The sequence below is a fragment of the Melospiza melodia genome, chromosome 6, assembly GCF_035770615.1.
Source record: "Melospiza melodia melodia isolate bMelMel2 chromosome 6, bMelMel2.pri, whole genome shotgun sequence".
Lineage (NCBI taxonomy): Eukaryota > Metazoa > Chordata > Aves > Passeriformes > Passerellidae > Melospiza > Melospiza melodia.
In genome coordinates, this window is record NC_086199.1 from 56,391,747 (window position 1) to 56,418,852 (window position 27,106).

General features: G+C 50.6%; 1 protein-coding gene across 2 annotated transcripts in view; it reads left to right on the plus strand.

Moving 5' to 3' along the window:
• The window catches only part of BAHD1 (bromo adjacent homology domain containing 1), a 35,100-nt gene extending 17,796 nt beyond the window's left edge, over positions 1-17,304 (plus strand). Inside the window, exons 2-7 of one of the 2 annotated variants that reach the window (XM_063158421.1) lie at positions 1,962-3,605; positions 6,667-7,028; positions 8,583-8,742; positions 9,701-9,777; positions 11,819-11,910; positions 14,145-17,304. In XM_063158421.1, coding sequence (XP_063014491.1) covers positions 1,979-3,605; positions 6,667-7,028; positions 8,583-8,742; positions 9,701-9,777; positions 11,819-11,910; positions 14,145-14,334 — 2,508 coding nt within the window. In that variant the 5' untranslated portion in view covers positions 1,962-1,978 and the 3' untranslated portion in view covers positions 14,335-17,304. The remainder of the gene's footprint in view (positions 1-1,961; positions 3,606-6,666; positions 7,029-8,582; positions 8,743-9,700; positions 9,778-11,818; positions 11,911-14,144) is intronic. The other variant, XM_063158420.1, reaches the window with a different exon arrangement.
• The last annotated feature ends 9,802 nt before the right edge of the window (positions 17,305-27,106 follow it).

Genomic DNA, 27,106 nt, shown 5'->3' on the forward strand with positions numbered 1-27,106 from the left:
CTCAAAGCTTCTCCAGGCTGAACAATCCCAGTTCTCTTACACCCCCTTCCCTCAGCCCCTCCCAGCCTTTTCCTAACTTCAGAGCATCTATGGCATGAACAGTCACAGCTACAGCACCCAGTTTGTAGCAGTTACTCCATCTCATGAGAGCACGAATGCCCCAGGATGTGTGATACTAGGCTGGGTCAGGCTCCTGCCTGTGGAAGCCTGAGAAGAACAAGGTGCCTGATGCTGGGTTTAAGGCAAACCGTGGCTTTTTATTTGGGATTTTTACTAGAGGCTCAGTCTCTCAGTAGGGACAGTAGAAAATAGGGTGAAAGTTGCAAGGAAATCACTGGTCCATATACAACTGGGAAGAGTTGTCCTCCCCAGGGCACATTCTGCAGGATACCTGTTCTGCCTCTGCCAAATCCTGCTCTGCCTGATCCATTTTTAAAAATTTTACTCCTCTTCCAAACTCCAGAGGTTGCATGTGGTCAGTTTAGCCTTTTGTGCAAGAATAATTCAGATCTGGAGGAAATTCTGTCTGACTTGATCCTCCTAATTCCCAGAGCCTGATTTTCTAATAAGAAAAATGTAGACATATATAAGTGTTTGTTCCCCACCAAGCTCTCCTCCTGGGGCACCAGCCATGGGATATACCCTGTTTAAGGGGGTGGAGGAACTCAGTCACCCCAAAAACACATTGCCAAGAGGATGACATCTAAAAAAGCACCATGCAAACCCCAGCGGGTTTCAATTCCTGAATTTCCCTTAGTTAATGCATATATAAGTAAGGCAATTAAAACGCATTGGGCTTATTTCAAATAGATAATCTAATTATCAGCTTGATTAAACCATATCAAATGAACAGTTCTTGTAATTCGGGAGCTTTGTTCTAATCACTGCCAAAGCAGTAGGAGCTTTAATTAAAAGCCTCAAAAGTGGCAGACCAGTGTCAATTGAGGGGAGTTACAGCCTGAATCCTGATTGCAGGGAAGAGCAAACCCATCCTAGGTGGATGCTGATAAAAAGATCTGCTCTTTGCTGCCAATAAATGGAATTTGACCATTTTGTAAATACCATTGAATGAAAGTAATTGTCCTTTGCTGCTGTTTCTGGTGCTCAGAGACAGACTTCATTAAATCTATTCCACTATCACTCATTTACACTGACATTTTTAATGTCTCTAGGTTGGTATCACCCAGCCATATCCTGTCTCAACCTTGGACCTCCAAGCTGTAGACTGAAGAATTTCTTAATTAAAAATTGGGTGCTGAATAACTCAAGAAGCCCAGACTTCTTTTTCCTGCCATGAATGTATCTTTGGGGCCCCTCTGCCCATTGTGATTTGGTGTTCGATGCCCACAACTTTTATAAAACACAACTACGGGGAATGACAAGAGCAGTGGGCAGCCAGGTTCCAACCTGCACAGAGATTTGCATGTATTTAATTTATTAATGTTGGCAGGTCTCTGCTTAATAGCCCAGGTTTTCTTTCCACCTGAGTAGGTGGACTTTTTGTTTTTCTTTTGCCTAATTGTCTCAGAAAATGAAACTGGAACAGCTTGCCTGTATCAACATGCAGGCAGTCACAGGCCGGGGGTTATTTCTGCTCTGTGCACTGGACCAGCCTTCAGATATTGGAGATTTGATGGGAATTTGTAAGGTGTTAGGAACAGCATCAGTGGAAGAGGGAGCTGGGTGGACGGCTCTCTCTGTCCGGACCCAGCTTTCCCCAGCTGCTGTGGCATTTGCCATCACCACCTTGCTTTTAATTACTGTCATGTTCCATGGCTTAATATTAAACCACATCTAATTGCATCCTGTCTCTTAATTGGCTTAACTGGCCATCACCCAAATAGACTCTGCTGTATAGAAACAAGCTTCCCCAAATATTTCCTAATTGGCAGTTGGTGCTTTGTGAGGAGATGGGACCCTCTCAGCGATATTAATAGATGTTTTCTCCCGTTCGTTCCCAGGATTGGACATTGATCCTATGACGCATGCCCGGAAAAAACAACTTTTCCTTCTGAAACATCCAGCTGGTTCTGCTGGCCAGGCCTCGTCGCCAACAGGCAGCAGGAGGATGGACAGGGCCAACGCAGAGCAGCGGGACGGAGATGCCTCGAAGGCTCCAAAGTGTCCCAGTGGGTTTGTAGGGAATAACAAAAGCAAGAGTTTGCGCGAAGTGCGAAAGACGTACCCGCTGCGGAGGCGACTGCTCCCCTCGGTGAGCAAAAAGACCTGCAAGGTCCTCCTCACCAGGCTGGAGGATGTGGCTGGCTCTCTGTCCAAACAGACCCCAAGCTGTAAAAAAAAGCACCTTGCCAGCTGGGTTGAGGGTTTGGGATCTGCTTTGTTCTCGGAACAAGTTCAGCCTGTGGGAGCGGGCAAGAGTGACTCATCCGGGGAGAAGTGCACAGTAACTTATCCCGGGCCGGAGCAGGACTTTGATCCTGCTCCCTCGGAGCCCAGGAAGCGCCGGCTGGCCTCGCTGAACGCCGAGGCGGTGAACAACCTGCTGTTCGAACGGGACGATGGCTTGTTATCCGGCAGGCGCTTCCGCAGGGACTCTGGAAAGGCTGCTGGGGACTGTACCCTCAAGGGCTTGCAGTGCAAAGCCGGTGACAACTGGCCTGCCCTGGAAAAACCGGCTGTGAAAACAGGGAAAGGAAAGAACCGGCATGAGCCCAGTCAGAAATGCAATAGCTGCGAGCATTCGCTGGATGACGTCTTTGATGATGGGGCAAAGAGGGAGGATGGTGCCATCTCCTACCATCCCACCCCAAAGAGACTGGCCAGCCTGAATGCCGTGGCCTTCCTGAAGCTGACCCACGAGAAAGACCAACCCCTGAAACAGAGGAGTAAATCGGATGGGGAGGGCAAGTCTGAGAACCACTGTTCGAAATCTACACTCAAATGGGCCAAAGCTGGACGAAAGAACTGTGTCAAATCCAAGAAGGAAGTGGCTAGCTTAAAAATGGATGGGCAGCATGGCTGGCAAGGCCAGACCCTGGGCACGTTTGGGAAAGGGGAGCAGTGGGACTCTTCCAGGCTCTATGGGACAACAGAGCCCGTCACCTACGAGTCGCTGTCTGGCTCCTACGCCAGCACGGAGGGCTTCTACCACAGACTGCCTTTGCTCATGGGAGGACAAGCTTCCATGAAGCCGGAGTATGGAAGACCTGGAGAGAAATCCCCAACCCCCAAACAGGAATTTCATCAGCCTTCCTTTCCCGTGCAGCAGTTCCCTCCCTTGCCTGTGCCCGGGAATCACGTGGATTGTGGATGTCTCTATGAGTCCTCAGATCTGACTCCGTTGAACGGGTTTTATGTTTATTACGGCCAAAGCGGATACAGTGGCTATTCCCCCTGCTCCATTTATCCCAAGGACGAGCTGTCGCAGGCTGCGACTTGCGAGGGGCTCCTGGTATCTTCCGGTTCCTTGCCATCAGGTGCTCACTTCCAGCCCCTGCACTGGTGCAGCTCTCCGTACTGCTGCGGGGAGGGAGCGGCCGTGAGCAGCTACAGCGTCTGCGGCGTGGTGCATGTGCCGGAGGGCAGGATCGGCAGCGTGCATGCGGGACGGAACAGCTACCCCTACAAAATGCCTTTTGCAGCAGGTAAGGTGCAAAGTGCACGCAAATCCCGGCCGGCGTTCCTGGGAGAAGAGGGTGGCTCGGCGCGGTGCCTGCTTGCCCGGAGGCTGGTTCCCTCTGCGAGCAGTTCTCAGCTCCACAGCCGAGCTGCGGCTTAGAAGGGATCCGCCTTCCACCTCCCCTTCCCCCGTTTTTTTGCCCGGGGGTTTTTTCCCACTGAAAGGTCTTGTTGGTGTGGAAAGCAGAGAATCGGTGAAAGGATTTTGGCAGCGAGAAGTTGACTCACGGTTTGTCACGCTGGAGCTGAGGCTGAGCTTTGATCTGTGTAAAACGAGCAGGGTTCAGTTCCTGCACGCCATCCCGCTGTGCCACGCTGAGCCGAGGGTCGGGAGCACACCAGGATGAGTTACTCCCATCCCAAAGCCCCGCTCTGGGGGCTGAGGCATCCACACAGAGCCTGTGGAGAAGCAGGCATTGCCTCTGATGTTAGACTCTAGCAGTGCCAGCTGGGGGCTGCAGGCTTTTTGGATTCCATGGATTGATCAGAGCTGGCAGGGCTGCATAGGGAGTTTCACTGTGGTGGTCTAAGTGCCAGGCACACTGTTAGTTTGGGAATTCTTGAGCCCATCTTTGCTCTCTGTCTGACAATGAAGCACTGGAATGAGAAGGTGTGAGGGGGTATGGAAATATCTTTACCTGCCTGGCTCTCCTCTGTCCCCGCCTGCTTTTCAGACTTCCTGCTTTATCTTGGAGCTTTGCCTCTGCCATTGAAAAATACCTTTTTAAATATTTAAAAGTGGAGTGCTGTGTGGGGGTTATCAGACACCAGCACTGTGTGTAACGCCAGGCTGGACAGTGCTGCAAACAGTTGGTCTGTAGAGGAGGCTGCTCTCCAGCTGCTGGGAGTGCCAGCGTGGGATCTTTCCACTAACCACGTGTTCCAGCCAAGAGCTGGCACGACTTACCCACTGAGAACAGATTTTCAGGTAGGTGGATGGAGTTTTGGTTCAAGCGAGGCTTTGTCATCTCCCGTTGTAGGAAGCTGCTGAAGCTCAGGAGTGTTTGGTTGAAGTGTAATTTCTGTTTTCCCGAAATATCCCCGCTGTCATGGTGCTGCTTCCTACAGCAGCAGCCAGACAGGGCTTGCTGGTGGCTTCAGAGCTCTTGAAAGGGGAGTGCTCACAAGACAACCAGCTCAGCAGTGTGTTCTTGCCTGACAGTTTCTGTGTAGTGCCCCGAGGTCATACCAGTCTACTTTGTTCCTCAGCTTTTGCATGCTAGTGCCTCTGGTTTTGTGCAGCCAGAAGGATGCAGGCAGTGCAGACAGAGTATTTTCCAGAACTCAGCCCTCCCTGTGGATTCAGTGATTTCTCCTGGTGCTGACAAGGGCAGCAGCAGTTCCAGGAGTGGGTATTTGCTAGTATGTCACCCCACTGCTGAGATCTCCCTTGCTGTGATTTCCTTGCTGGGAGCAACTTAGATTTAAAAACCTATAATACCAGAATCATTGAGATTTTGGTTTGTAGATTGAAGAATATAAGGAGGTCTCAGAGAATATTGATGGTGCCTTAGGGATTGATTTCTATATAATTATGCACCTCTGAAATATTTTCCTTCCCTAGAGTGAGCTGAAGGAGCACTTTGGCTGCAAGCAGCAGGCTCCCATCAGAGAGGGATCCAGCCTGACATGCCAAATGCTGTGTGTTACATCTGTCTGATTTGGTGTCTTCCAGGTGTTTGTAGGGAAATATCAGTGTCTGTGTGATACAAATCCAGGGACTGGGCTGTGATCTTGGGCAGTGGTTGGGCAGAGTGGTGGAAAGGAGCTGGGACAGGCTGTGAGAGCTGCTTTAGTGCCAGTGCCATTGGAGAGGCTGGAAGTGTGTGTGACCAAGGAAGGAGTCCCAGGGGTGCCAGCAAGAGCAGTTCTGCACCAGGGCTTTGACGTTCAGTAAAGATTTTTGTGAAGCTTTATCTTGCTCTAGCTCAAGCTTAAAAGCTGCTTTGGTAAGCAAAATACCTGAGAGGTGATTCCTTGCTCCGTGTGTCCTGTGCCTGCCAGTGCCTGGGGTTCTTGTGGCATTTGCTACATGGGGTTGATTTGATTGATTGATTGATTGATTGATTGATTGATTGATTGATTGATTGATTGATTGATGAGGACGACTGTGGCATCCCTTGCACTCACAGCTCCACAGTGGCTTGGCTGCAGCCCTTAGGGAGGGTAAGGTGGGGAGGCAGGAGGCCCAGCAGTTCTTCGGCTGGAGCTGTGTGGCTTTGGGTGGAATTCTCTCTTCAGATTTGTAAGCACTGGTCTGAGGCATCTCCTGGAGCCTGACTGGAGCTGTGCTCTGGTCACCCTAAAAAGCACAGTCCCCCATTTAGGGAACAGGGGTGCATGGTGTATTGGTCCAGGAGCTCTTTTCCCGCTGATAGGGCATAATTACAACTGGTTCTTCCCTTGGCCTGGGTTGAGACTTGTTTGTGACTCCTGAGTGGAACAATGTATTTCTGGGATGCTCTGAGAGGCAGCGTCAGCCAAATTCCAACCTGCTGAGGTTCCTGTGTCTGCTGCAGGGACACAGTTTTGCTGAGGATGCAGCATCTTGTGGTTGTGTTCCACCTTGTTTCATCTTTCTGGACTTAATTTGGAGAATCTTCTCAATTTTCCCTGATTAGTAGAATTTGGCTTTTTGAAAGAAGCGGCTGCTTTTGGCAGCATGATTTAATCCTTCTCATTGTTTCGATAAGCCTTTTATTTCTTTTATACATATTGACAGGCTGGAACTGCTTTGGACACTGGCCAGCCTTGTGTGTATTCCTGGCTGGCATTACTTGGGATTCAGATGGGTTTGTTGTGGTGCAGTGTCATCTGCGGAGCACTGGAACACGCAAGCTCAGAAATGGCTTTGCTTTTACAATCCAGTGACAGTGTAAAATGAAATTACAGCCTGGAGAGTCTTTACAGCTATAATGCAATAAAGGGGATTTCGGGCAAAAGCGGCCACGGTGTGGGACAGTCCCGGCTGTGTAGTTGCTTTATGTTCCAGATGAGATCCGTGACTCATTTCTTCCCTTCCCTTAGAAGGCTGCAAGTCTCTGGACCAGCTGAACCTCACAATCCCGGTGGCAGGACACCCCGCGTCGCCTGCCCACCCGCTCTCAGGATGTCCCGTGCCCAGCGTGCCGCCGGCTGCGGAGCCCGTTCCTCACCTGCAGACACCCAACTCTGACCCTCAGACCATGGCCCGAGAATGCCCTCAGAGCTCCAAGCCCCCCAGCGGCTCCAAGTCGGGGCTGCGCAATACTCCGGGCTGCCTGCACGCCTCCAACAGCAAAGCGGCGGGCGGCCACTCCCACCCCAAGCAGCCGCGCATCGGCCGGCGCAGGGCCACCAACGGCTGGATGCCCGTGGGCACGGCCTGCGAGAAGGCTGTCTACGTGGTGGTACGTGTCTGGGTGCTGGGGCTGGGCAGGGACAGCCGCCTGGGAACCTCCAGGCATGCAGGCTTGGGAGTTGTGGGGCCCTCTTCCAGCTGGAGATGGTCACTAGGTGCTGTCTAGAACCTGATGGGAGCAGAGGCACTGCTGGCTCTGTTCCCTGCGTGTCCTGGTGTTACCTTGCACGGTGTGGTTTGGGAGGGGAGGAGAACCTGCTGCTCCTGTGCTGGCCTCAGCTCAAAGGTGATGGATCCTCCCAGCTCCGGCATGTACAAGGGTGGCACCCGAGGCACGTGGGAGTCCATCCTGCTGGGATCATCCTCCAGCTGCTTTCTCCTGGGTAGGGCAAACCTGTCTGAGAAGCTGAGGGTTGTTGTAGCCTCATTGTAAGGGGCACATCTAGAGGCAGCACTCATGAGGTGGCTCTCGCTTAGGGTGTCTGTAGCCCGACAAGAATCTCCCAGCACACAGAGGACTGAGACAGTGTAGTGGCTCCCAGGTGGAATTTTTCTAGCACCCAAAATCCCCTTTCTTGTAACTTGCATGGTGGCACGGCCAGTTGCTTCTCCAGGGATTTCCTGTCTGTACTTTCCCATTTGTTGCATTCAGGGGCAGAGACTGCTTCCTGTAAGATGGGAGATTTCCTGCCAGAGAATTCAATTAGGTGCAGTCAAGTCCACTTCAATTGTGAGAGAAGGCAATATCCTTCATCTTATTAAAGCATAAGAGCTTGAAATGGGCCCCACGTGGTGTCTGGGAAGGTGGGACAAGGCACTGATATGCAGTAGATGTCAGGAGGAAGGAGGGCCATGGTCCAGGCAGGATCTGTGCTGCTGCTTGGTGTGGTGGCACAACCTCAGGCTGCAGGGAGCAGCAGCCAGGGCAGGTTTTGGAGCTTTAGGCTTTGGGACTGTGTCCAGGTGCCAAGGACTGTGCCAGAATGAAGCCTGTCAGGGCCAGGGACTGGCCTTGTGCATCCACCCCTCAGGCTGTCACACCCCAAAGGAGCAGTGAGGCATTAATCTCCTTCCAATCCTGCCTGGGAGATCTGGCAGGAGGTTAAACCATCCTGCTCAGGCACTCTGAAATGAAACTCAGAGCAAAAGCATGCTAAAAACCCCTGGTTCATAGTTCCAAAAGTGATTATTTTGTACTGTGAGAGGGTCCAAAGGAATTATTGGCAGTCCTGCTAAGGAAGGCTTTGTGCCACAGCCTCCCTGCCACTCCCTGCCTGCTTTTGTCAAATACTTAATGTTTTATTGGTTTTACCATGTTTGTATCAGAGAAACAGCATTCAAAACACAATTTTCAGTGCCTTTGAATGGGAATGAAAAGCAGGCCTCCAGGTAGGCAGGTGGAAAGGTGATTTTCCTGAAGTTTGTGGTTTTGCGTGCAGAGTGGAAGGAGCGAGTGTGGTTTAATTTGAAATCAGAGTATTAATTTCAGCAGTTAGGGCTTTTGTGAGATGTGCTGTCCCCCTGGTGAGCTGCCCCTCATGGAGGAGAGCCATGAAGTCGCCCTTTGCCTGCTGACTGGATTGTTTGGTCCCTGTGTGTGCAGAACGAGCCGGAGCCGGCCGTGCGCAAGAGCTACCAGGCCGTGGAGAGGGACGGGGAGATCATCCGCGTGCGGGACACCGTGCTCCTCAAATCCGGGCCCCGCAAGAAATCCATGCCCTACGTGGCCAAGATCTCTGCACTCTGGGAGGACCCCAAGACAGGTACTGTGCCAGCACAGCGTGTGTGTGTGCTCGACAGAGAGAGCTGGAAGCAGGGAAGGAATGGATCTAGGGAGAGCTGCAGGCTGGTTTGGGTACCGGGGTGATGCAGAGGAGATGAGCGCCATGGCTTCCATTTGGATTGTTCAGGAACTGAAATGCTCCTTAATCACTCGTCTGGGGCTGATAAATGGAAATCTTGCTGGATATGGAAGCATAGAATATTTGCCAAGTGCCCGTCTTAGCAGCCCTCTCCTGTATTATTTCATTGCTCAAACATCGGGGGAGCTGCTGTTTGCTCCAATCCAGCATCTGGTCTGGGAGCTGTTGGGAACAGGGCTCTTCTGCAGCAGCTCTGATGGACCCCAGTAGAGCTGGGGATGGGATTTGTGGGGCCTTATGGTGAGATCTGGTGTCTGACAGGCAATCCCTGACCAAAGATGCTGAGCCAAATGCTTTAAAGTAGAGGTTGTGCTTAAAAATCAGGAAAAGAAACCCCAAAAATTCTGTAAAAGACCCAAATCAAGGCATGGTGAGGCTCAGTGTGGTTGTGTCAGTGCAGCAGCAATTCTGCCTTGAACCTGGGAATCAATGCTACAGGTTCCCACCTTTGGATGAGCATCTTTTCCAGCTTGTGTGCTGAATGGATTTTTTTTTTGCAGGTGAAAACATTTGATTTTTGAATCTTTGGGGAGTTTTTTGTGCCTGACTTCCTCGGGATGTTGTAACCTGAGTAGAAGGAGGTGAAAGTGTAGTGGAAAAGCAACATGACCGACTCCATGCAGCTTCTTGCTGTAACAAAGGGACACCTAGTTCAGCATGAAATATTTATCAGCCACAGCTGCCTCTCCGTGAGCACTGTGGGAATGAAGGGGATGGAGCAGCAGGAGGAAGCTGGGAATGAGTAGGAAAACACTCAGAGAAGCTGAGGCTTGACTTGTTTTCATCTGTGCTGTTGCAGGGGAGCTGATGATGAGCCTCCTGTGGTATTACAGACCAGAGCACACTCAGGGAGGCCGCAACCCCAGCATGCACCAGGTGAGTCCCCATGGGCCAGGGCATCCCGGGCTCTCTGTGCTCCTGCAGCAGGAGAGGGGCACTGCCCCAACATCTCCTGCATTCCTGGGTGGCCTCCAGCTCAGTACAGCACAGCACTCTTGGCTGTGATGCAGCTGCTGCCAGATGTGTTGAGTGGTGGTGTCCTCAAAAAGTTGGGCTTTTCCCCCAGATTTATTGTCCTGTGGAGAAAATCTGGGCTCTCAAAAAACTGCTGAGTTCCTTACATGGAGGATCAAACAGAAACTGCTGAGTGTTGATGTTTCTCCCTTTAATCTGAGAAAATTACAAATACTAAGTAAAAAGTAATTTTGACTGTTACCTTAAGAGTAAGGAAGAATAAGTTTATACTGAGTCAAGATCAGACACCATTCCAAAAGCACATTCTAGTTCCTATAGGACTGCAGAGCCTGATGCAAAAGCTCCTGCTGCCATTTTGCAGGAAACTGAAGTGCCTGTGTCATGTGCTGCCTTTTAATAAATCCCTTAATCTGCTTCTTAAACTCCAAAAACGTGTTAGTTTTGTACAGAAACGTGGATGCATCATCCATGCCCTGCATAGATTTATAATGAGAACTAAAGTCTGGCTTGAGGATGCTGTGCCAGGATAATGGAGTTGCTTTTTAAAGAAAAAACGTGTGAATCACTGTGACTTCACGCCTTGCTCTTCTTTGCATGGGCTTGTGTTGGGTGACAGAACAAGCTGGTTTTAACTGGGAATGAAGAATTCACTGCTGTGTTCAACCCAATTTTAAAAACTTGGTGCATTCTTAATTTCCATTACTTTTTTAAATAAAAAGGGAGGGAGGCTTTGAGAGCAGCCAGGGAATTGTAACTGCCTCATTTGCAAGGGCACAGGTGAGTTCCTAAACCAAAATGTGGCACTTTATAAATGAAAGGTGAGTGTATCCAGTTGCATTTCAGTCCAGGGAGAATGCCAGGAGGAATTAAGCCAGGTTTTTGCAAAGCCATTTAAATTACACAATTCTTCAAACAAGAGAGAGCTTGGGCTGAGGGCTGGGCCAGGCTTGCCAGGGTGACTCAGGTAGTTTTGACTCGAGGAGTAAACCAGAACCCCAAGGTGCAGAAGGCAGGTGTGGCATTCCCAGTGTCCCTGATCAACCCTGTCCCCAGATGTTCACCCTTTTGTGAGTTTTCCCTTCCAGCAAAGCAGAAATGGAGCCTGCAGGGAATGCTTCCAGATTTGTACAGGGCATCCATGTTCCCAGAGAATCATCTCTGCTGATCTAACCATACCTGAAATTCTTCTCAGTGGCTCTGTCTGGGTTACCCTCTGTATAACCAATCCTGCCTGCTGCAGAGCCAAATTCCCTAAATTACTCTGGGAAAAACTGAAGAGAAGTTTGCCAGTAGAGGTTGTGGCTGATGCTCCTTGGATGTGTTCCAGGCCAAGTTGGATGGGGCTTGAAGCAACCTGGCCTAGTGTAAGGTGTCCCTGCCCATGGCAGGCAGTGGAATGAGATAATCCTTAAGGTCCCTACCAACCCAAACCATAGCAGGATTCTATTCCATGATTCTGAAAAAGGCTGTTGCTACTTCTCTCACTAAACCAGCCTTTTTAATTGGGAGGAGGAAGTGGTTGGATAAGAAGGGTTTCTTATAAGTTTTTAAGATATAAAGATGGATTAGAGAACCCAGAAGGGAAGGGAAGACCAATGGGTGCAGCCAGCTATGGCCTTGCTGCTGAAGAGCTTTATGACATTGGAAATTCATGGGATATTGGAGCACTTAGTCTGATAAAATGTGCTGGGCAGGTTGAGATGGTGGGAGAGTCCTCTGCTCACTGTTGCTGGATAAAATGTGGTGCACAGAGCACACGGCAGGTGCCTGGGTTACGTGGGACACTGCCTCTGAACAGTATTCACCGTGGGCATGCTTTGGTGATGGTGAAGGTGCAGAGCTCCCCATTCCCTCTCTGGCTGGGTGCGGGTGTGGAGCTGGCCGTGCCTCCCGGGGCTCGGGCCAGCTGGGTGACCTGTCTGTCCCCTCCCTCCTCGCACAGAATGAGATCTTTGCGTCGCGGCACCAGGACGAGAACAGCGTCGCCTGCATCGAGGAGAAGTGCTACGTGCTGACCTTCGCAGAGTACTGCAGGTAGGTGGAGCTCTGAACCTGCTGCACTTCCAAACCTCCCCGTGCCTCCAGCCTCTCTCGCCCTGGCCATTCCAGCCCCGCTGTCCCAGCCTGCGGGCTGTGCTGTGGCTGGAGCTGGGGTAGTGACCTTGCTCTGCTGCAGGCAGGGAGCTTCTCCTGCTCCACACCCATTACATGTCTGGATTGTGTAGGATCATGGAATCTTTTGGGTTGGAAAATAACCCTTAAGATCATCGAGTCCAGCTGTTCCCCTGGAGCTGCCACGGCCACCACTAGCCTGTGCCCCCAAGTGCCACATCCACACAGCTTTTAAATCCCTCCAGGGATGGGGACTCCACCACAGCCTGTTCCAAGGCCTGGCCATCCTTTCCCTGAAGGAATTCTCCCAATAATCAATGTGTATCTCCCCTGGTGCAACTTGAGGCTGCTTCCTCTCAACCTGTCCCTTGTTCCCTGGGAGCAGTGTCTGACAGGCTCTGGCTGCACCCTCCTCTCAGGGAGTTGAGGAGAGCCAGAGGGTCCCCCTTGAGCCTGCTTTTCTCCAGGCTGTGCCCCCCCAGCTTCCTCAGCTATTCCTGGTGCTCCAGACCCTTCCCCAGCTTCTTTGTGCTCCTCTCAAGGGACTCCCAAATACAGATGCTTGTATGACCACTGCATGTGGTTTCAAGGAAGACAGGAACAGGTGTACAGGAAAACATGGAACTTGGAGCTAAAATCTAAGTGAGCTAGGAAGAGATCCTATATGTCCATCCCTTGCTGGCCACAGGTGCCAGACTACCCAAAAACCTGCTGATACAAGTGCCAGTATTCATGCTGGACACCAGATCCTGGGATTTTGGCAGCAGCACACCTTGGTGCAGTGACTTGGGCTGTTATACTTGAGCTGTTGGTGATTGAACTGCAGCTTTGTCAGTAAGAATTTCCCAGCATCCATATTCCAGCCTGCCATACTGTGATGGGTGCACAGGGCTGAAGGAAAATAGGGATTGAATGGGCACAAACCCATAATGCAAACCAGTGCTTTAAATCTCAGTTCTGCTGGGTGCATCTTGCGGTCTGTGCAGCCCTGCCATGGAGGGGATGCCTGAGGCCTCCTCCTCAGCCTGCTCCTTGCCCAGGGCTCTGCTCTTGGAATTTCTAGAAACAAACTGGTGTACAAACTCTTTAGAAGTTGAATTTTGATCTTGCTTTAGAGACCACTTAAAAACCCAAAACAAACAAAAAAACCCAACCTAACCCCAAGAATAACAAACCAAACAAAGTCAACCAAACAAAATCCCCCATCCCCAAGCTTTGGATCAAAGTAGTTCCTTTCCATTCTAACACCCCAGTCTTCTGGAACAGCTACTGGCAGGAATTCTTTCATGCTCTTCTGGGTCAGGTCACCTTTGAGAGATGTTCCCTGAAGGCATCCTGAATTCTTTGTTTTCCTAAACGTTGGTTCATAAGCATTTAATAGGGGCTAATTAGCAAAAATGAGGCCAAAGCACTAAAAACAAGATTTTAAACCTTTTTTTCTTTAAATTGCTATCATCTTTGGTGCTGTACAATATCTACCAGTATGGAAATACAAACCTGTGTTGCTTCCTGCAGGAGTTCTCTTTGAACAAAGCTTTGTCCACATTCCTTCTCTTCCCCTGATCCCCCAGCAGCTGCAGTTGTGGCTCCCAGCAGGACACAGGCAGCAGGAGAGGGAATGAGTTCATGGTGCCCAGCACAGGAAGGACACAGACCTGTTGGAGCAAGTCCAGAGGAGGCCATCAGGTTGATCAGAGGGATGGATGGAGCACCTCTCCTATGAGGAAAGGCTGAGAGAATAGGAATTGTTCATCCTGAAAAAGTGAAGGCTTTGGAATGACCTAATTTCCCCTTCCAGTACCTCAAGGGAGCCTACAGGAAAAATGGAGAAAGACTGTTTACAAGGGCCTGGAGTGCCAGGACAAGGGGGAATGGCTTCACACTGCCAAAGAGCAGGGATAGATGGGATATTAGGAATAAATTCTTCCCTGTGAGGGTGGTGAGGCCCTGGCTCAGAGAAGCTCTGGCTGGCCCATCCCTGGCAGGGCCCAAAACCAGGTTGGATGGGCTTGGAGCAACCTGGACTAGTGGAAGGTGGAACCTAGTGAAAGGTTCCTGCCCTTGGCAGGGGTGGGACTGGATGAGCCTGTATATCCCTTCCAACCCAAAGCATTCCAGGATCCTCTGATAATCCTTCCGATGTGATTGCCCTGCAGATTTTGTGCCTTGGCAAAGCGTCGAGTCGAAGGGATCCCGGGCAGGAAAACCATCATGGTTCCTCCCTCGGAGGAGTATTCCACCCCTCTGCACCGCAAGGTGCCCGAGGACACGGACCCCGAGCTGGTTTTCCTCTGTCGTCACGTCTACGACTTCAGGCACGGGCGCATCCTGAAGAACCCGCAGTAGCGCAGCGGTGGCTCGGAGCGGGCGGCACCGAGCGCCCACCGTGGCCTGGGACACCTGTGCACTGTCACCCACCTCATGCTGCTGCAGGTGGGAGCGCCCAGCGCTCCGCCCTGGGACTGGGAGCGTGCGAGGAGCGGAGCCTCTGGAGGGGGAGGCAGCAGCTGAAAGCACAGCACTTCATTAAAAGCATAAATGAAAATATATACGTAAAAAAAAAAAATAAATATATGTATATAGATATAGGGATTTGCATAAGTAAATCTATATCTATATATGTATGTAGAGCTGCATCTATTGGGAGGGTTTGCAGGGGATAAAAGCCAGGAAGCAGTGCAGAGGCATGGCTGGGGGAACGGCGCCAAGGTGCAGGAGGGATGTGTCAGTGCAGTGTTTGTGGAGTCTGGCTGGGTCACTCGGGGGTTTTCAGGCCCTGAACTGAGCCCAGTTCTTGGCAGAGCACAGGAGAGTCTCCTTGGTTCCACAGGACAGACTCTGAGGATTCCCATGGTGAGAGCTTCAAAATGCAGCTTGGGGAGCTGCCTGGGTGCAGAGGGGCCTTGTGTCATGCTTGGATAGGTGTTGCTCCACCAGGGAAAGAGGTGACCCCTGTTCTCCCCTGTCTTTTCTCTCACCTCGCCACCTAGATTGGGGCTTGGAGCCTGTTCCGTGGTGGAGCAGAGGGAGCTGGCAAGGTGGCAGGTGTCACACTGCAGTGTAGGGCTAGAGCTGGTCCTGTCCCAGGTGTCCTGACTGAGCCCACAGGATTTTGTGTCCCATTCCCATGGCCAAGCACTCACCCACTCGTCGCTTGGAAGCTTGGAGCTCACAAAGTGGGCTGTGATGGGGCAAACCATGTTTCCTCTTCTCTTCTGTGTGTTGCTCTTCCTCTGATGGCTCAGGGGGCCCTGGATTTTCTTTCTTCCCAGTTTTTTTCCTGTAATGTCGTTTACAGACCCTGCTTGTCCCCATGTGTCTGCAGTGGGAAGAAGCCAGAGGGGGAAGTGGCAAACCCTTTTCTTGTGTGTTTTTGGCTTTTTAAAATTCCTTCCCCATGTGACTGTCCTGATCCTGGGAGTGCTGTTGAAGTCGTCAGCAGCCTCTCCCCCTCCAAACTCATCCCGGTGTCCGAGCAAGCTCACCAAAGTGGCTTTGTGGCTCCTGAAAGGACCTGAGCATTGGGAAAGGTTCGCATGGACCGTGTGAGCCCGCAGGTCCTGCCTCTTGCCTTACCTGTACAGATCCCAGACAGACCTTAGATCCTAGACAGACCTTAGCTTATCTCAACACTAACTTGGAGTTTATCCCAAAGCAAACCAAAGGACAGTGTCACATCCTGGGGAGTCACTGCACCAGGCTGGGAGCCCAGCCCGAGATTGCACTAACTTACAGCAGAACTGACCCTGTGCCACCCACATTCCTGCTGGCTGGAGCTGCTCACTGAATCGAGGGATCTGCGTTTTCCCAGTCTTCTGGGGCTTCTGAACTTGTGTTCCATGGTGGAAGTGTCCATTCTGCTTTAATGTCCTGTCAGTGGAAGCAGCATTCCCTGTACTCCCTGGGGACACAGGGCTTGTCACCTTGCTCCAGTGGCCACACACCTGCCTGGCCTGGAGAGAAAGCCCATGGCATCCAGTTCCTTCCATGGAATAGTTCAGGCATGCAGGAGTTCTCCAGAGATTTGCTCTACATACCAAAGAGGGGAATGTGTCTGGAGGCGATGGCTGGAGGGGATGACAAGGTCTGGCACCTGCCACAGCAGGCAGGCATCTCCCTGCAGCTGGTGGATGATTCCTGCTGGAAAATTCCTGTTTATTCCCACCTGCATAGCCCAGGGAGAACACCCAGCTCCAAGAAGGGGGATCCCAGGTGTGCAAGCAAGAATTGTCAGGTGAAGCATCTTCTCTCACTTATACCTCAAGATACTGTTGGTGTGAAAGGGATTGCCCAGATCTCTCCTGAACAATTAGCTTTGCCCTGGGAGTCTCTTGGAATGACGTGGTGGGGCTGCATTGGGTTGGGAAGTGGTGGCACTGTGGGGTCACTCAGATGAAGGGGTGCAAGGAGGCACGGGAGATTGCTCTCTCTGATGCTTCTGGGGGAGGATATGAAGTGGTTTTCCCCTTAGCAGGGAGGGAGGATGCTGGAGAAGTGGAGCTGCTCCTGCCCGTGACACGGAGGGAATGGCAGCTGCCCGGCCGTGGGGGGAGTGCAGCAGCTGCACCCCACAGTGAGTGGGAGGTGATGGGAAGCTCTAAATCCACGTGTTTGGTTTCATGGGGACTCCTTTGTCCCTGAACCTGAAGCAGAAGAGCTGCAGTGGCCATTTCTCCCTGGCAGTGCTTTGGACACGGAATGCTGCAGGACCCACCAGCCACGTGTGCCTGAGCACTGCTGCAGCTGGGCCCAGGTGTGAGACCCAGCCTTGGAAACACAGTAACTCACTGAAATTCCTCCTCCTGCCCCATCTCCCCCTGCTCCCACCTTGTCCTGGCTCCTCTCCAGGTAGCAGGGAAGTTATCCTTGCCCTGGGTCCATAACAGGCTCCGGTCCAGCTCTGGAGAGGACAAACCTGAACTCTTCTCATGTTGAATCTGCTTCAGGCCATGAACATTGAGGTTCACGTGGTTGCTGATGCTGTTGTGCAAACAGCATGTAAATGAACTGAAATGTCTTATCCCTAATGAAAAGATTTCCTGCTTTTTTAATCTATTAGATATGGAAATATTTTTTGAAACTGAAAAATGCAGTCAGTAGAATTTAAATTGAAGCGTAATACATGTAAAATATATTTTAGTTGATAATTTTGTAAAATGCACTTTTTTGTGTCTCTTCCCTGGTTTCCCAGATCTGTATTTCATTGTTTACAGATGGAATGAGAACATTCCCTATTCCCTCCTTCTGTGAGAAAGATATATTAGAAGTAATTCTTAAAAAATAAATTTGAAAAACCGTATTGATTTAGAAAACAAACCAGTGCTGGACTGTTCTTCCCATTCCTGCACGAACTTCCAGCCTAGACCTGGTGGTTGCAGGAGTTAGGATTGCTTGGGATCAGATGTGGGTGCTCATGGTTGTGGGATGAGCAATTTGTTGGGTTTTCCATGGAAATAGAGCAAGTGGCAGCAGGATACGCAGGGATTGACTGACTTTTCTCCAGTCTGATCTTGACAGTCACTGTCAGTGGAGTATTTGAGTCTCTGCTGTCCAAGCAGGGCAGGTAGTGGTGACAGATCTTGTTTCAGCTAGGCTTTAGGAGCCCTGAAGGAAGCATTTGGGAAGGTTCCTTTGGAAAAGTGTCTCGTTTGGAATGCTCTCTCCACCAGCTTCTGCCATCTGAGTGTCACAGCCCCGTGGCACCAAGTGCCACATGCACCCTGAGGACAGGTCCAGTTAGCTGAGCCATCTACACAGACATCCCAAGGGGCCAGAAGGATTCCAAGTGGGAGAAGAGCAGACAGGAGTCAAATAACCTGCTTGAGGAGCAGTGAGGAGCAGGAGAATGGGATTGGGAGTACCTGGTGGGAGTGTCTGCTGCCACATGCAGCTGAGAGCTGTTCAGGGGTGCTCCCAGCCAGCCACAGAGCTTGGGGGTGCAAGGCTGAAGGCACAGGCATTTGCAGGGGCTCCTGCACACTCATCCTCAGGGGGAGCAGCTCCCGTGGCCCTGGGTGGTGACACAGCCACTCCCACACATCCTGAGCCGTGCTCCTCTGGAGCTGTCCCAGGCTCTTCCTTGACTTTCATGGTTTCCATTCCATGTTGAGATGTTCTGGCTGCTTCCTGGGGCTATGGCTCTTGCACACCTGGGGAGGGAGGGGATGAGTTCTGGGAAGAAAAGGGGCAGAAGGAAAGAGTAATGTCTGACATGGAATTAGCTCCTAATTTCAGAGAAGGGAGCAAGGGGCACATGTGGCTTGTGGCCTCAATGCACATTAGCTGGGCATGGCAAAACTGCATCCATAGCCCTTGGATAATCCATTGGACCCCAGCTGCATCTTTTGAAAAGTTGCAGCATCTTTGACTTCCAGGTCACCTTGCGCAGGAGATTCTGAGATGGTTCTGTTGGATGAGCTGGGGCTGCTCAGTCCCTGTTCCCCTGCAGCCCTGTTGACATCACACCTGTTCTTAAATTCCTGATTAAATTTCTTCCTAGCATTAGGAATTTTGCTAGAGGATCCTTGACTTTTCCTTCCTGCTCCCAGCCTTGTCAGCACAGCTTCTCGCAGGGAGCTGCCAGAAACACAGACCTGGAGAAGCAGATCAAACCAGGAGAATTCCTGAAAAAGGAAACCACAGTGATGGAGTGAATTCATTTGGGAATTTTCCTCCCAAGGAGAGGAAGGAGCTTATCCAGGGACATGTACATTTGTGAGCTGCTATGGGATTGCTGAGCATGATATTCCCAACCCCATGGCCTAGGATTTCTGCTGAAGAACCAATTTTGGATTTAATGTGACGTGGTCCCTGGGAGCCATCAGTGATGTGGGAGCCAGAAATGGAACAGAAACCTGCCCCCTGTGCGTGACCCATGGCCGCCTCTCGTGCTTATCCCAGCGTTGATGCTCCCTCAGAGAGGTCCTTTGGAAACACACCCAGGAAGAAGCTTTTCCATCCCCTCTCCTCCTGCGTGGTGAGCTGTCACCAGAAGGATAATCTGTGGCGGGCTGAAAAGTTGGGATTAATGTCAAACAAAATTGGATTTACTGCTGAAATCTGCTACCCGAGGGAGGCGCGTGGAGCCATATCCAGCTCTCCTGGATCTGACATTCAGCAAACTGCCCTTGTGTCATGACAGATGCTGCCAGGAATGTTCTGCTGCCACTGTGGCAGAGTCCTGTTGGCCACAGGTTGTCCTTGGAGTCCCCCATGTGTCAGGAAGGCGTGGGCTCACCGGCTGGAAAGCGTGAGGTGTGTGGCCATTGGAATCCCGCCCGGCTTTGGCCAGCTGGGCATCCCCTGGCAGGTTCTGATGTCCAGCAGTGGTTCAGGTACCTGGCAGAGCCAACCTGCTGTGTCCCATTTCCCTCATTTCCATGTGTGGTGTCTGAAGGTGACAGAGCCTTGTGGCAATTGCAGGGAGAAGGAGGCACTTGGGGTGCTGGGAAGGAGCTGTTTGGGCTATGGGCACTTCTGGAGGCTTTGGATAAGGTTTGGGCACCAGGATGAGGACGCTGAGAGGGTGAGAGCTGCTGACCTTTGGGAATCAATTCTTTGAGAAGCACAGCAGTGTCCTGCAGATTCAGGGATGCTCGTGTGGCTCTTTGTTCTGCTTTGGAGCAGCTCTTTTTTCCAGGGAAAGTGCCAGCTGGTCTCCTGATGCTGCTGTGGGGGCCTTCCTGGGGTTTCCTCACCTCACTCCCTACATGTCCCAGCCAAGCAGATCCAGAGCAGCATCCAGGAATGGCTGAAGTGTCTTCCCACCTGGAGTGAAAGCCACGAGCTCCTGCTTGCGTTTAACTGGGGCTTTAATGCTGCTGATTATAATTGGCTGTAATTGTGCCAAAATCCCTGCGAGCCAAGAGACAGGAGCAGTTGGGACTGTCACATGAACGTGACAGAGTGCTCCAGCTCTGTCCCTGCCCATGGAGGAGCTGTGCAGGGAGTGGGATTTGTCCCATCACTAGTGGCAGGAGCAGCCCTGGCAGGGTTGGTGCCACACAGGGAAAAGGGATACACATCCCCTTAACCTGGTGGCTCCAGGGACCTGAGTGTGGGCAATTTTTTGTTTTACTGTGCCCTTCTCACCCCGTCCATGTGGGATAAACACTTGGCTCAGTGAGCTGGGGGCTTGAGGGGAGATAATGGATAACTGCTTGCTAGTCCCTGCATGCCAGCGTTGGCTCTTGCTGCTCTGTGCTGCTCCAAATGCTGCAGTGGCAGCACAGGCAGCCCCCAGGTCCGTTGGCACAGGCTCCATCCATGGGAAAGCAGCCGCAGCCTCGCAGAGCCACTCTTGGAATGGCTCCTGCACTGCCTGTGTCACTCAAAGCTGAATTAAAATGAGCTTGAGCTTTTCGTGTTCTTCTCCAGCTGTTGCTCCTGCCATGGCTGCATTCCTGTGCCCAAAACCTCAGGGTCCTGGAGCAGCAGTGTGGGGAACCATTTTTCTGGAAATGTCAAGCTGAGCACTCCTGGAGGCTCTTTCCTGTGATAAAGCCCTTGGCAGAAAGGTAATTCCTATGGGGCCCTTGGGAAGGGAACTGTGCTGAGGGGTCACATGGGGACTGGCTAGGACTGTACTGCTTGAGCTTCCTGCAAAACCCCAAAATCCAGCTAAATCACCCCTTTGTATGTGAATTTTCCTTAAATTCCAAATGCCAGCCTGGAAAACATGTTGAGAGCTCTGCAGGGCCACTGGGAGTGGCACTGGGCAATGTGAGAGACTGAGGCCAAAAGCAGGAAGAAAAGGAAAACAACAAACCCAAGAATCAGGGGAACAGAGGAGGAACCAGGTGAGCACTGCCAGGTGTGCTGGGAAAGGCATCCAACCTCTCTCCATGTGTTCCATATGGAGTGGGACTCACCGAGGCAGTGGGAAGTTGCAGCACAGCACTCAGTGCTGGCCTCAGGGTTGTAATTAATAGTGGGAGATGCTGATTAATAACTGGAGGTGGTAAAAGGGGATACCTGGGCTGGGATGAAGGCGAGGGGCTGGCACGGAGCGAGGGGTCTCTGGAAGCGCGGCGTTGCCATAGGGATCCAACAGCTTCTCCGTCAGAGCCTCCGGTGAGAGCAGTTAATCCATTTTTTAAGAGGAAAGTATATTTAATAAAGGGAACCATTTAAACTGGATTTACAAGGCACACTGAATGGAGGCCCAATTTATTCCGTGACTTCATATTTAATTTTAATATCTCAATAAACCCCTCCAGAGTGTTCTGCACAAACAAGCCGGAGCCAGAGTGGTTCAACCGCCCAGTGATTCTTAAAAGCAAATCAATTTAACAGGGCTGGAAAAAACCTGCCTCTCCAGGAATATTCTTCCTCTCTCAGAAGGAGCACCGGAATAGCTGTATTAGAAAACAACAAACAAGCTCTTCTGATGGAGAGGGATTTTTGAAAGGATATGGTGCAACGCGGGATTGGGAGCCCCCACGGCGAGCCAGGTTGTTGGGAATTTGCTTTGTTGCTCTGTTTTCTCTGCACTCATAAATAATGTAATTAATAATCATATAACTTCATCAATAATCCAGTTTTTTCTGTAGCCATGCTCGCTGCTATTCCCGTGCTGCTGCCTGAGCAGGGAGGGATGCAGGGACTGTAAAAGTCCATGCAAGAGCTGGGTTAGGGACGATGGCACCTGGCAGCATTTAGCACTCCGTAAGTGAGAAAAGGACAGGAAGGCAGCCAGATTTCCCACGAGGAAGCAGTTTGTGGCTGTTCCCAGAGCGTTTCTGCTTCCCACACTGGGAATGTCGTGGTTTTGGAGGAATCAAGTTCTCTGGGAAGAGCTGGTGAGAAAACTGCCTTCTCCCTCTGCAACAGGTAAATTCTCCTGCTCCTCCTGCACCTGGCTCAGGGCACAGAGCAAATTCCCTGGCTTTCCTTTGTCCCTGGAACATCTCGTTTTTATTTCTTTTTACTATGTAGAGATTGTGCTGCACAAAGCTGGCTCTGATTTCTCCTCCATCTTTTGGGTGATCCCTTAACCCAGATGTAAGGAGCAGAGCAGGTGCCCCTGGCCACCGCATCCCAGGCAGCCTGTGCAGTGGTTTGTGCTCTCAGAACACACAATGTTCCCTCACCTCCACTTAATCCCTTTTCCCCCCTATTTTCCTTCCACACAAATGACCCCCCTAGCAGGAAACAGCATCCTCTGCTGCCCTGGGTCACGGAGATGGATTTCTCAAGGAGCAGACTCTGGACTGCTCACAGTGAGGGTGATTTAGCTATCAGATGTTTCTCCCTTTCCCAGGCTGGGGGATGTTTCTCCCTATCACAGCCAAAGATCCACAAGTGGGATTGGATTCGTAGCACATCAGATAATTAGTCTATAAAAAGGGAATTACATGGCGTGTTAACGAGCACAGTTGAGTTTTGTTCTCGCCTCCCTGCGAGATGAAGGCTGAGACTCCCCAGGGAATTGCTTTCCTCAGGGGACCTCCCTGTGTCAGGAATGTGATGTCCCAAGAGCAGCCCCACAGGTTCATGGGGGTCTGGAAACCAGGATCCAGGCAGGCAGCAGTCTCCCACTTCTAGGGCAGACCCCTTGCTCCCAACCCATTTTTTTTCCTAATATTTGAGCAAACTTTCTTGTAATTTAACTTTCCCAATTAGTTTTCTTCTAAAATCTGGAAATAATGCAACTTTTTTTTTTTTTTTTGTAATTGGTAGAGAGAGGGGGAAAAAACCCATTTTCATCAATCTTTAACAGAAAGCCTCAGTCTTCTATGGTCCAGAGCAAGAGGAGGCACAAATGGACTGATTTATTTCATTCTTCCTGATGTTTATTTTAAATTAATCCTGTTGGGACAGATGTCAGGCCAGAATTCTTGCTGGAGTCACTTATCTTCTTTGATCTAATTAACAATGGCTCATGTTTTATAATAACTCATTTTTCTAATAATTAATTTTTCATGAGTGATGGGATTCACTTACTCTTTGCTCTTTGCCTTTCCCTAGATCCTGTGTTTCCTCCCTCATTTTTCTTCCTTTCATTTTCCAAACCACCTTGATGCTGATACATTTCGGGCTTGAAAACACTGGAAATAACTTTCCAAATATGCTGCATTTAGAGAAAATTTCAGATTAATTCTACATGTTTATTCATTAAAAGCACCAGTAAGATCCTGCTGTGCACACACAGGGAGTTTAACATGGAAAAGCAAATTCAGTGTGTACATAAATGTGTGTCAGTAATAATAAAATAGGAATGATGCTGCTGTGATTCATTGACCCAGGATTTCCGACTGGAATTTACAGTGGGCTTGATGATAAACCCTCAGATTTTCCTTGGGAAGTGCCCCTGGAATACTCAGGAAAATGCTTTTAGGGATTACACAGCAATTTAAATAACATGCTGCCTAGGATGGCCTGAAGGCACAAACCTCCCGTTCCAATAAAATTCAGGTTACAAATGGAAAACCTTATCAAGAAGAATAAGAAACAGACCAGAATGTTGAGAAGTTTTCTGCAGTACCACAGCTGAAGATTGCACCTGATGATCTTGGAGGTCTTTTCCAAATTCCGGGATTCTGCGAGTCAGCCAGCCTGGACTCCACACAGATGGCACCATTCCTCCGATGTCTGACTGTCCCTGCCAGGATAAATTTGTCCGTGTTTCCGTTCATCTTATTCCCAAAACTTCCCAGCAGCCGTCCACCATCAGTCTCCAATATCCCAGTCAAATACTTTCCCTGGGGCAAAGCAGGTCCTTCACAGCCCATTATCACTCCTAGCACATGGAAGGATGTTACAGACCTAAACAGGCTTCAGTCAAATGGGTCCTTATCGGTCCCATTGCCTTGGGGACAATGATTGCTGGTGTCAGGGATGCGATGCTGCAGGTTTTGGAGGTGTTGGAGCAGATTCAGTCCTCGTCCTCCCGCCTGAGAAACCACAGAAGCATTAATTGCCTACAAATTCCAGCAGGAACTTCACACACACAGAGTCACGACTTCATTACAGCCCCGCAGGAGCCGCCTGGGAGCCTCGGGAAACTCCGCGTAAAGAGCAGCAGATAGACCTGGAATGAGTTAAGAGACTCGGAGACTCTCCTGCGACACGGGTTTGGGAGCTGTGTTGGCTTTAATGTGTGTTTGTACTGAGCGCTGGTGGTAAAACCCCGGCTGGCTGAGACTCCGAGGATGTGTGTGTGTGTGTGTGTGCATCCAGCAGCCCTGGGCGCAGAGGGATCAGAGGGATCACGGATGGGTCAGCGGGAGGATAAAGGGTGCAGCAAGGGAGCTGTGGTTGTTACTGGCTTAAAATTGGATACACTCAGCCTGGCAGTGGGCTTTGCATGTCAGCCTGATTTTTGGGGGAGAAGATCTGGGAAAATAACTGGGCGAGCTCTGCCCGAGCCGCTGTCCCCGTTGTTGGGCTGGTGCCTGCGGCATTCCTGCCCTTGCTCGGACCTCCGGGGTGTGTGACACCCGGGGGATGCGGGTCCGTGCGGTGCCTGCCATCCCACTGCCTGTGCCATCCATCCCCGGCGAGCGGGATGCGCTCCGAGTCTCTCCCGGCCTCCTCAGCCCAAATCCAGAGGGGAAGGGCAAGCGGTGCCTGCTGCTCCTCCTGGCCCTAAGGAGCTGGACCTCCCGGGATGGCTCCGTTGGGAAGCGATTCCACAGTGCCCAGCGGAGCAGGGAAAGCAGAACGGAGCCCAGCGTGAGGAACTGAGTGAGGATCTGAGCTCAGAGCAAGGTCTTTGCAAGTCCAGCCAACTGCATATCAATGAATTTAGAACCAGATACGTCAGCACAAAGTTTTCCTTGAAAACAGTGATTCTTGTGTTTGACCATCTCCTTGGAATTACTCAGTGTATTCATCCAGAGAGTTTCACTTTGTTTAAAAAGGCTTTTTCCCCAGAGATAAGAAACTCTGCCTCGGTAGTGAGCTGATTGTGGAGCGGCTTCTGTGCTTATCCCCTTGGATAAGAGGCTTTATTATACCAAATTACGGGATAATCTCTGGACACGCAGACACAGCATCGGATCTCTCCTCCTTTGCTTGTTTTACTTTTTGATCCAGAACTGCTCAAACCAATCCAGGGGGTCTCCTCTGATAGGAATCACCATCCTGTTTCTTTTCTGGGAAGCTGGCATCGGCCCAAACTGATGTTTTTTCAATAAACCTTCTTTCTCTTGCTCAGCTTTTCCAGAGGCCTCACCCATTTGTCCTTTTTGCGGTTCTTCAGACCAAAATAAATATCTGATCTCACCCCAAAGGCCAGCAGAGCCTTGGCAGGGCATTTGTGATGACATCAGTGTCCAGCCTCACTCCGAGCTGGAAGGACAGGGATGTCCCTCAGTCTTTCTTTCCAGCCCCTCTGGGAACTGGGCTTTTCCTTGTCACACTGACACATATTCCTGATTTCTGGCAGCCAAGGTGAGTTCTACAGCTTTCCTTAAACTTGTGTGTGCATAAATGCTGCTGGCTCAGTATAAGGTGGTTGATATTATAATGTAATATGATAATAATAATAATGTATTTTAATGTTGTTTTTCTGCTCCTGTGAGTAAACAGTGAGGAAAAGGCCCAGAGATTTACTGCTCCTGTTACCCAGGGTGGAGGCTGTGGTGCTCTTAAGGTGAGTATTGGGGTTTGGAGGCATTTTGAAGAGGATTGGGAAGTACAAAAATCTTTTTGTACCTGTAAGTGGGAATTTTAGGGATGAGGCTGCTGCTCCAGCCCCTGGTAGCAGATGACACAGAGGCCTGACAGAGCATTTCCCTGGGAAGGGCTGTGTGGGTTTCCCTTCTCCCACAGAATGGAGAACCAAACCCTTCCATCATTGCGGTGTGTTGTATAAACTTGTAGGCAAACCACAGCAGCCTGAAGCTGGGTTTCCTCAGTGACATTTTATTTGCTAAATGTGCTTTTTCTGAAGGAATGGATCTGTCTGGGAAATATATTCCCATAGTTTTGCACATTCCAAACATGAGGCGGCTTTTAACTGCTTTGGAAATCAAATTAGTGCTCACTCTGGGTGTTAATTAGGCACACTGAGTGTAACCACAAGTAATTTTCCCTGGTGACACAGAGTTTAGCCCTGGAAACCAGCCCCTGAACCCTGTATTTGCTTGGCTGTGCTGTTCCTGTAGAGACTCTGCATCCCACCCCATGCTTTTGCTCTTCAGACCAGTCCTTAAATCCAGGTTCCCTTTGGAAAATAGCCCCTCTGACCTCGTGGGCAGTTTCCTGTTTCTCTGCATTTCCAGAACCAGTGGGTTATCCTGTATAACTGCTCCTGACCTAGAGATATTAGTGGGGAATAGGAACAGAAAGGAATCAGCAGTGCCAGACTAACACGCCTTCGAAGAAATAAAAATTCCCCTTGGCTGCTTTGGAGTTTGCTGCAATCAGGCTTTTTCCCCAGGAGAGGGATTGATTTTTGTCTCAGTGACACGGATTATATATGTTGGCATGGTTTCAGTTTGGGCTGGTGTTGAGATCGGATCAGGACCTGCCCTCTGAAATGAGAGCAGGAATCTGATAACACTTCGTGTGTGCAGCTTTGCTGGTGGCAGGTCGGATATCGGTCTCTTCCTAGAGCTAATGCTGTATTTACATCCAAATAAAACTGGGAAATGTGCAATAATCTAGCTGCAGGCTCTCACGCTGCGCTCCAAGTGCTTTGTCTGCCTTGGCTGACAAAATGCTCTTGGCTCCTGATCAAAGGAAAGTAAGTGGAAGCTGGTTTTCTCTTGATGTTAAGAAAGCTCCTGACAGAGAGTCCCTGCAAGGCTGGTTAAGAGCCCAGGCCCCGTGGTAGGCTAGGAAAACTCATTGAAGGAAACTGCGGAGAACAATGGCAGTGTGGGATGACTTGGGAAAGGGCTGTGTGAGGAAACGGCATCCTGATGGCTGGGTCAGTGCCGCGGGCAGCCGGGGGATGGCCTGGAGCAGCAGGTGAGCGGCTGGGCTCATTCACAGAGGTGCTCTGGGGGAAATGCCTGCCGAGAGTTGGGAAATCCCTCCCTCTGGCTCTCGGTATGGCACGGCCTCCTGGCTCAGCACAGAGCCAGTGTCTGCCCCTCCTCCAGGGGCTAAATCCGTGCGGGAATTACAGAATTCTGGAATTCCTTAAAGTGGAACACAATGCCTCATT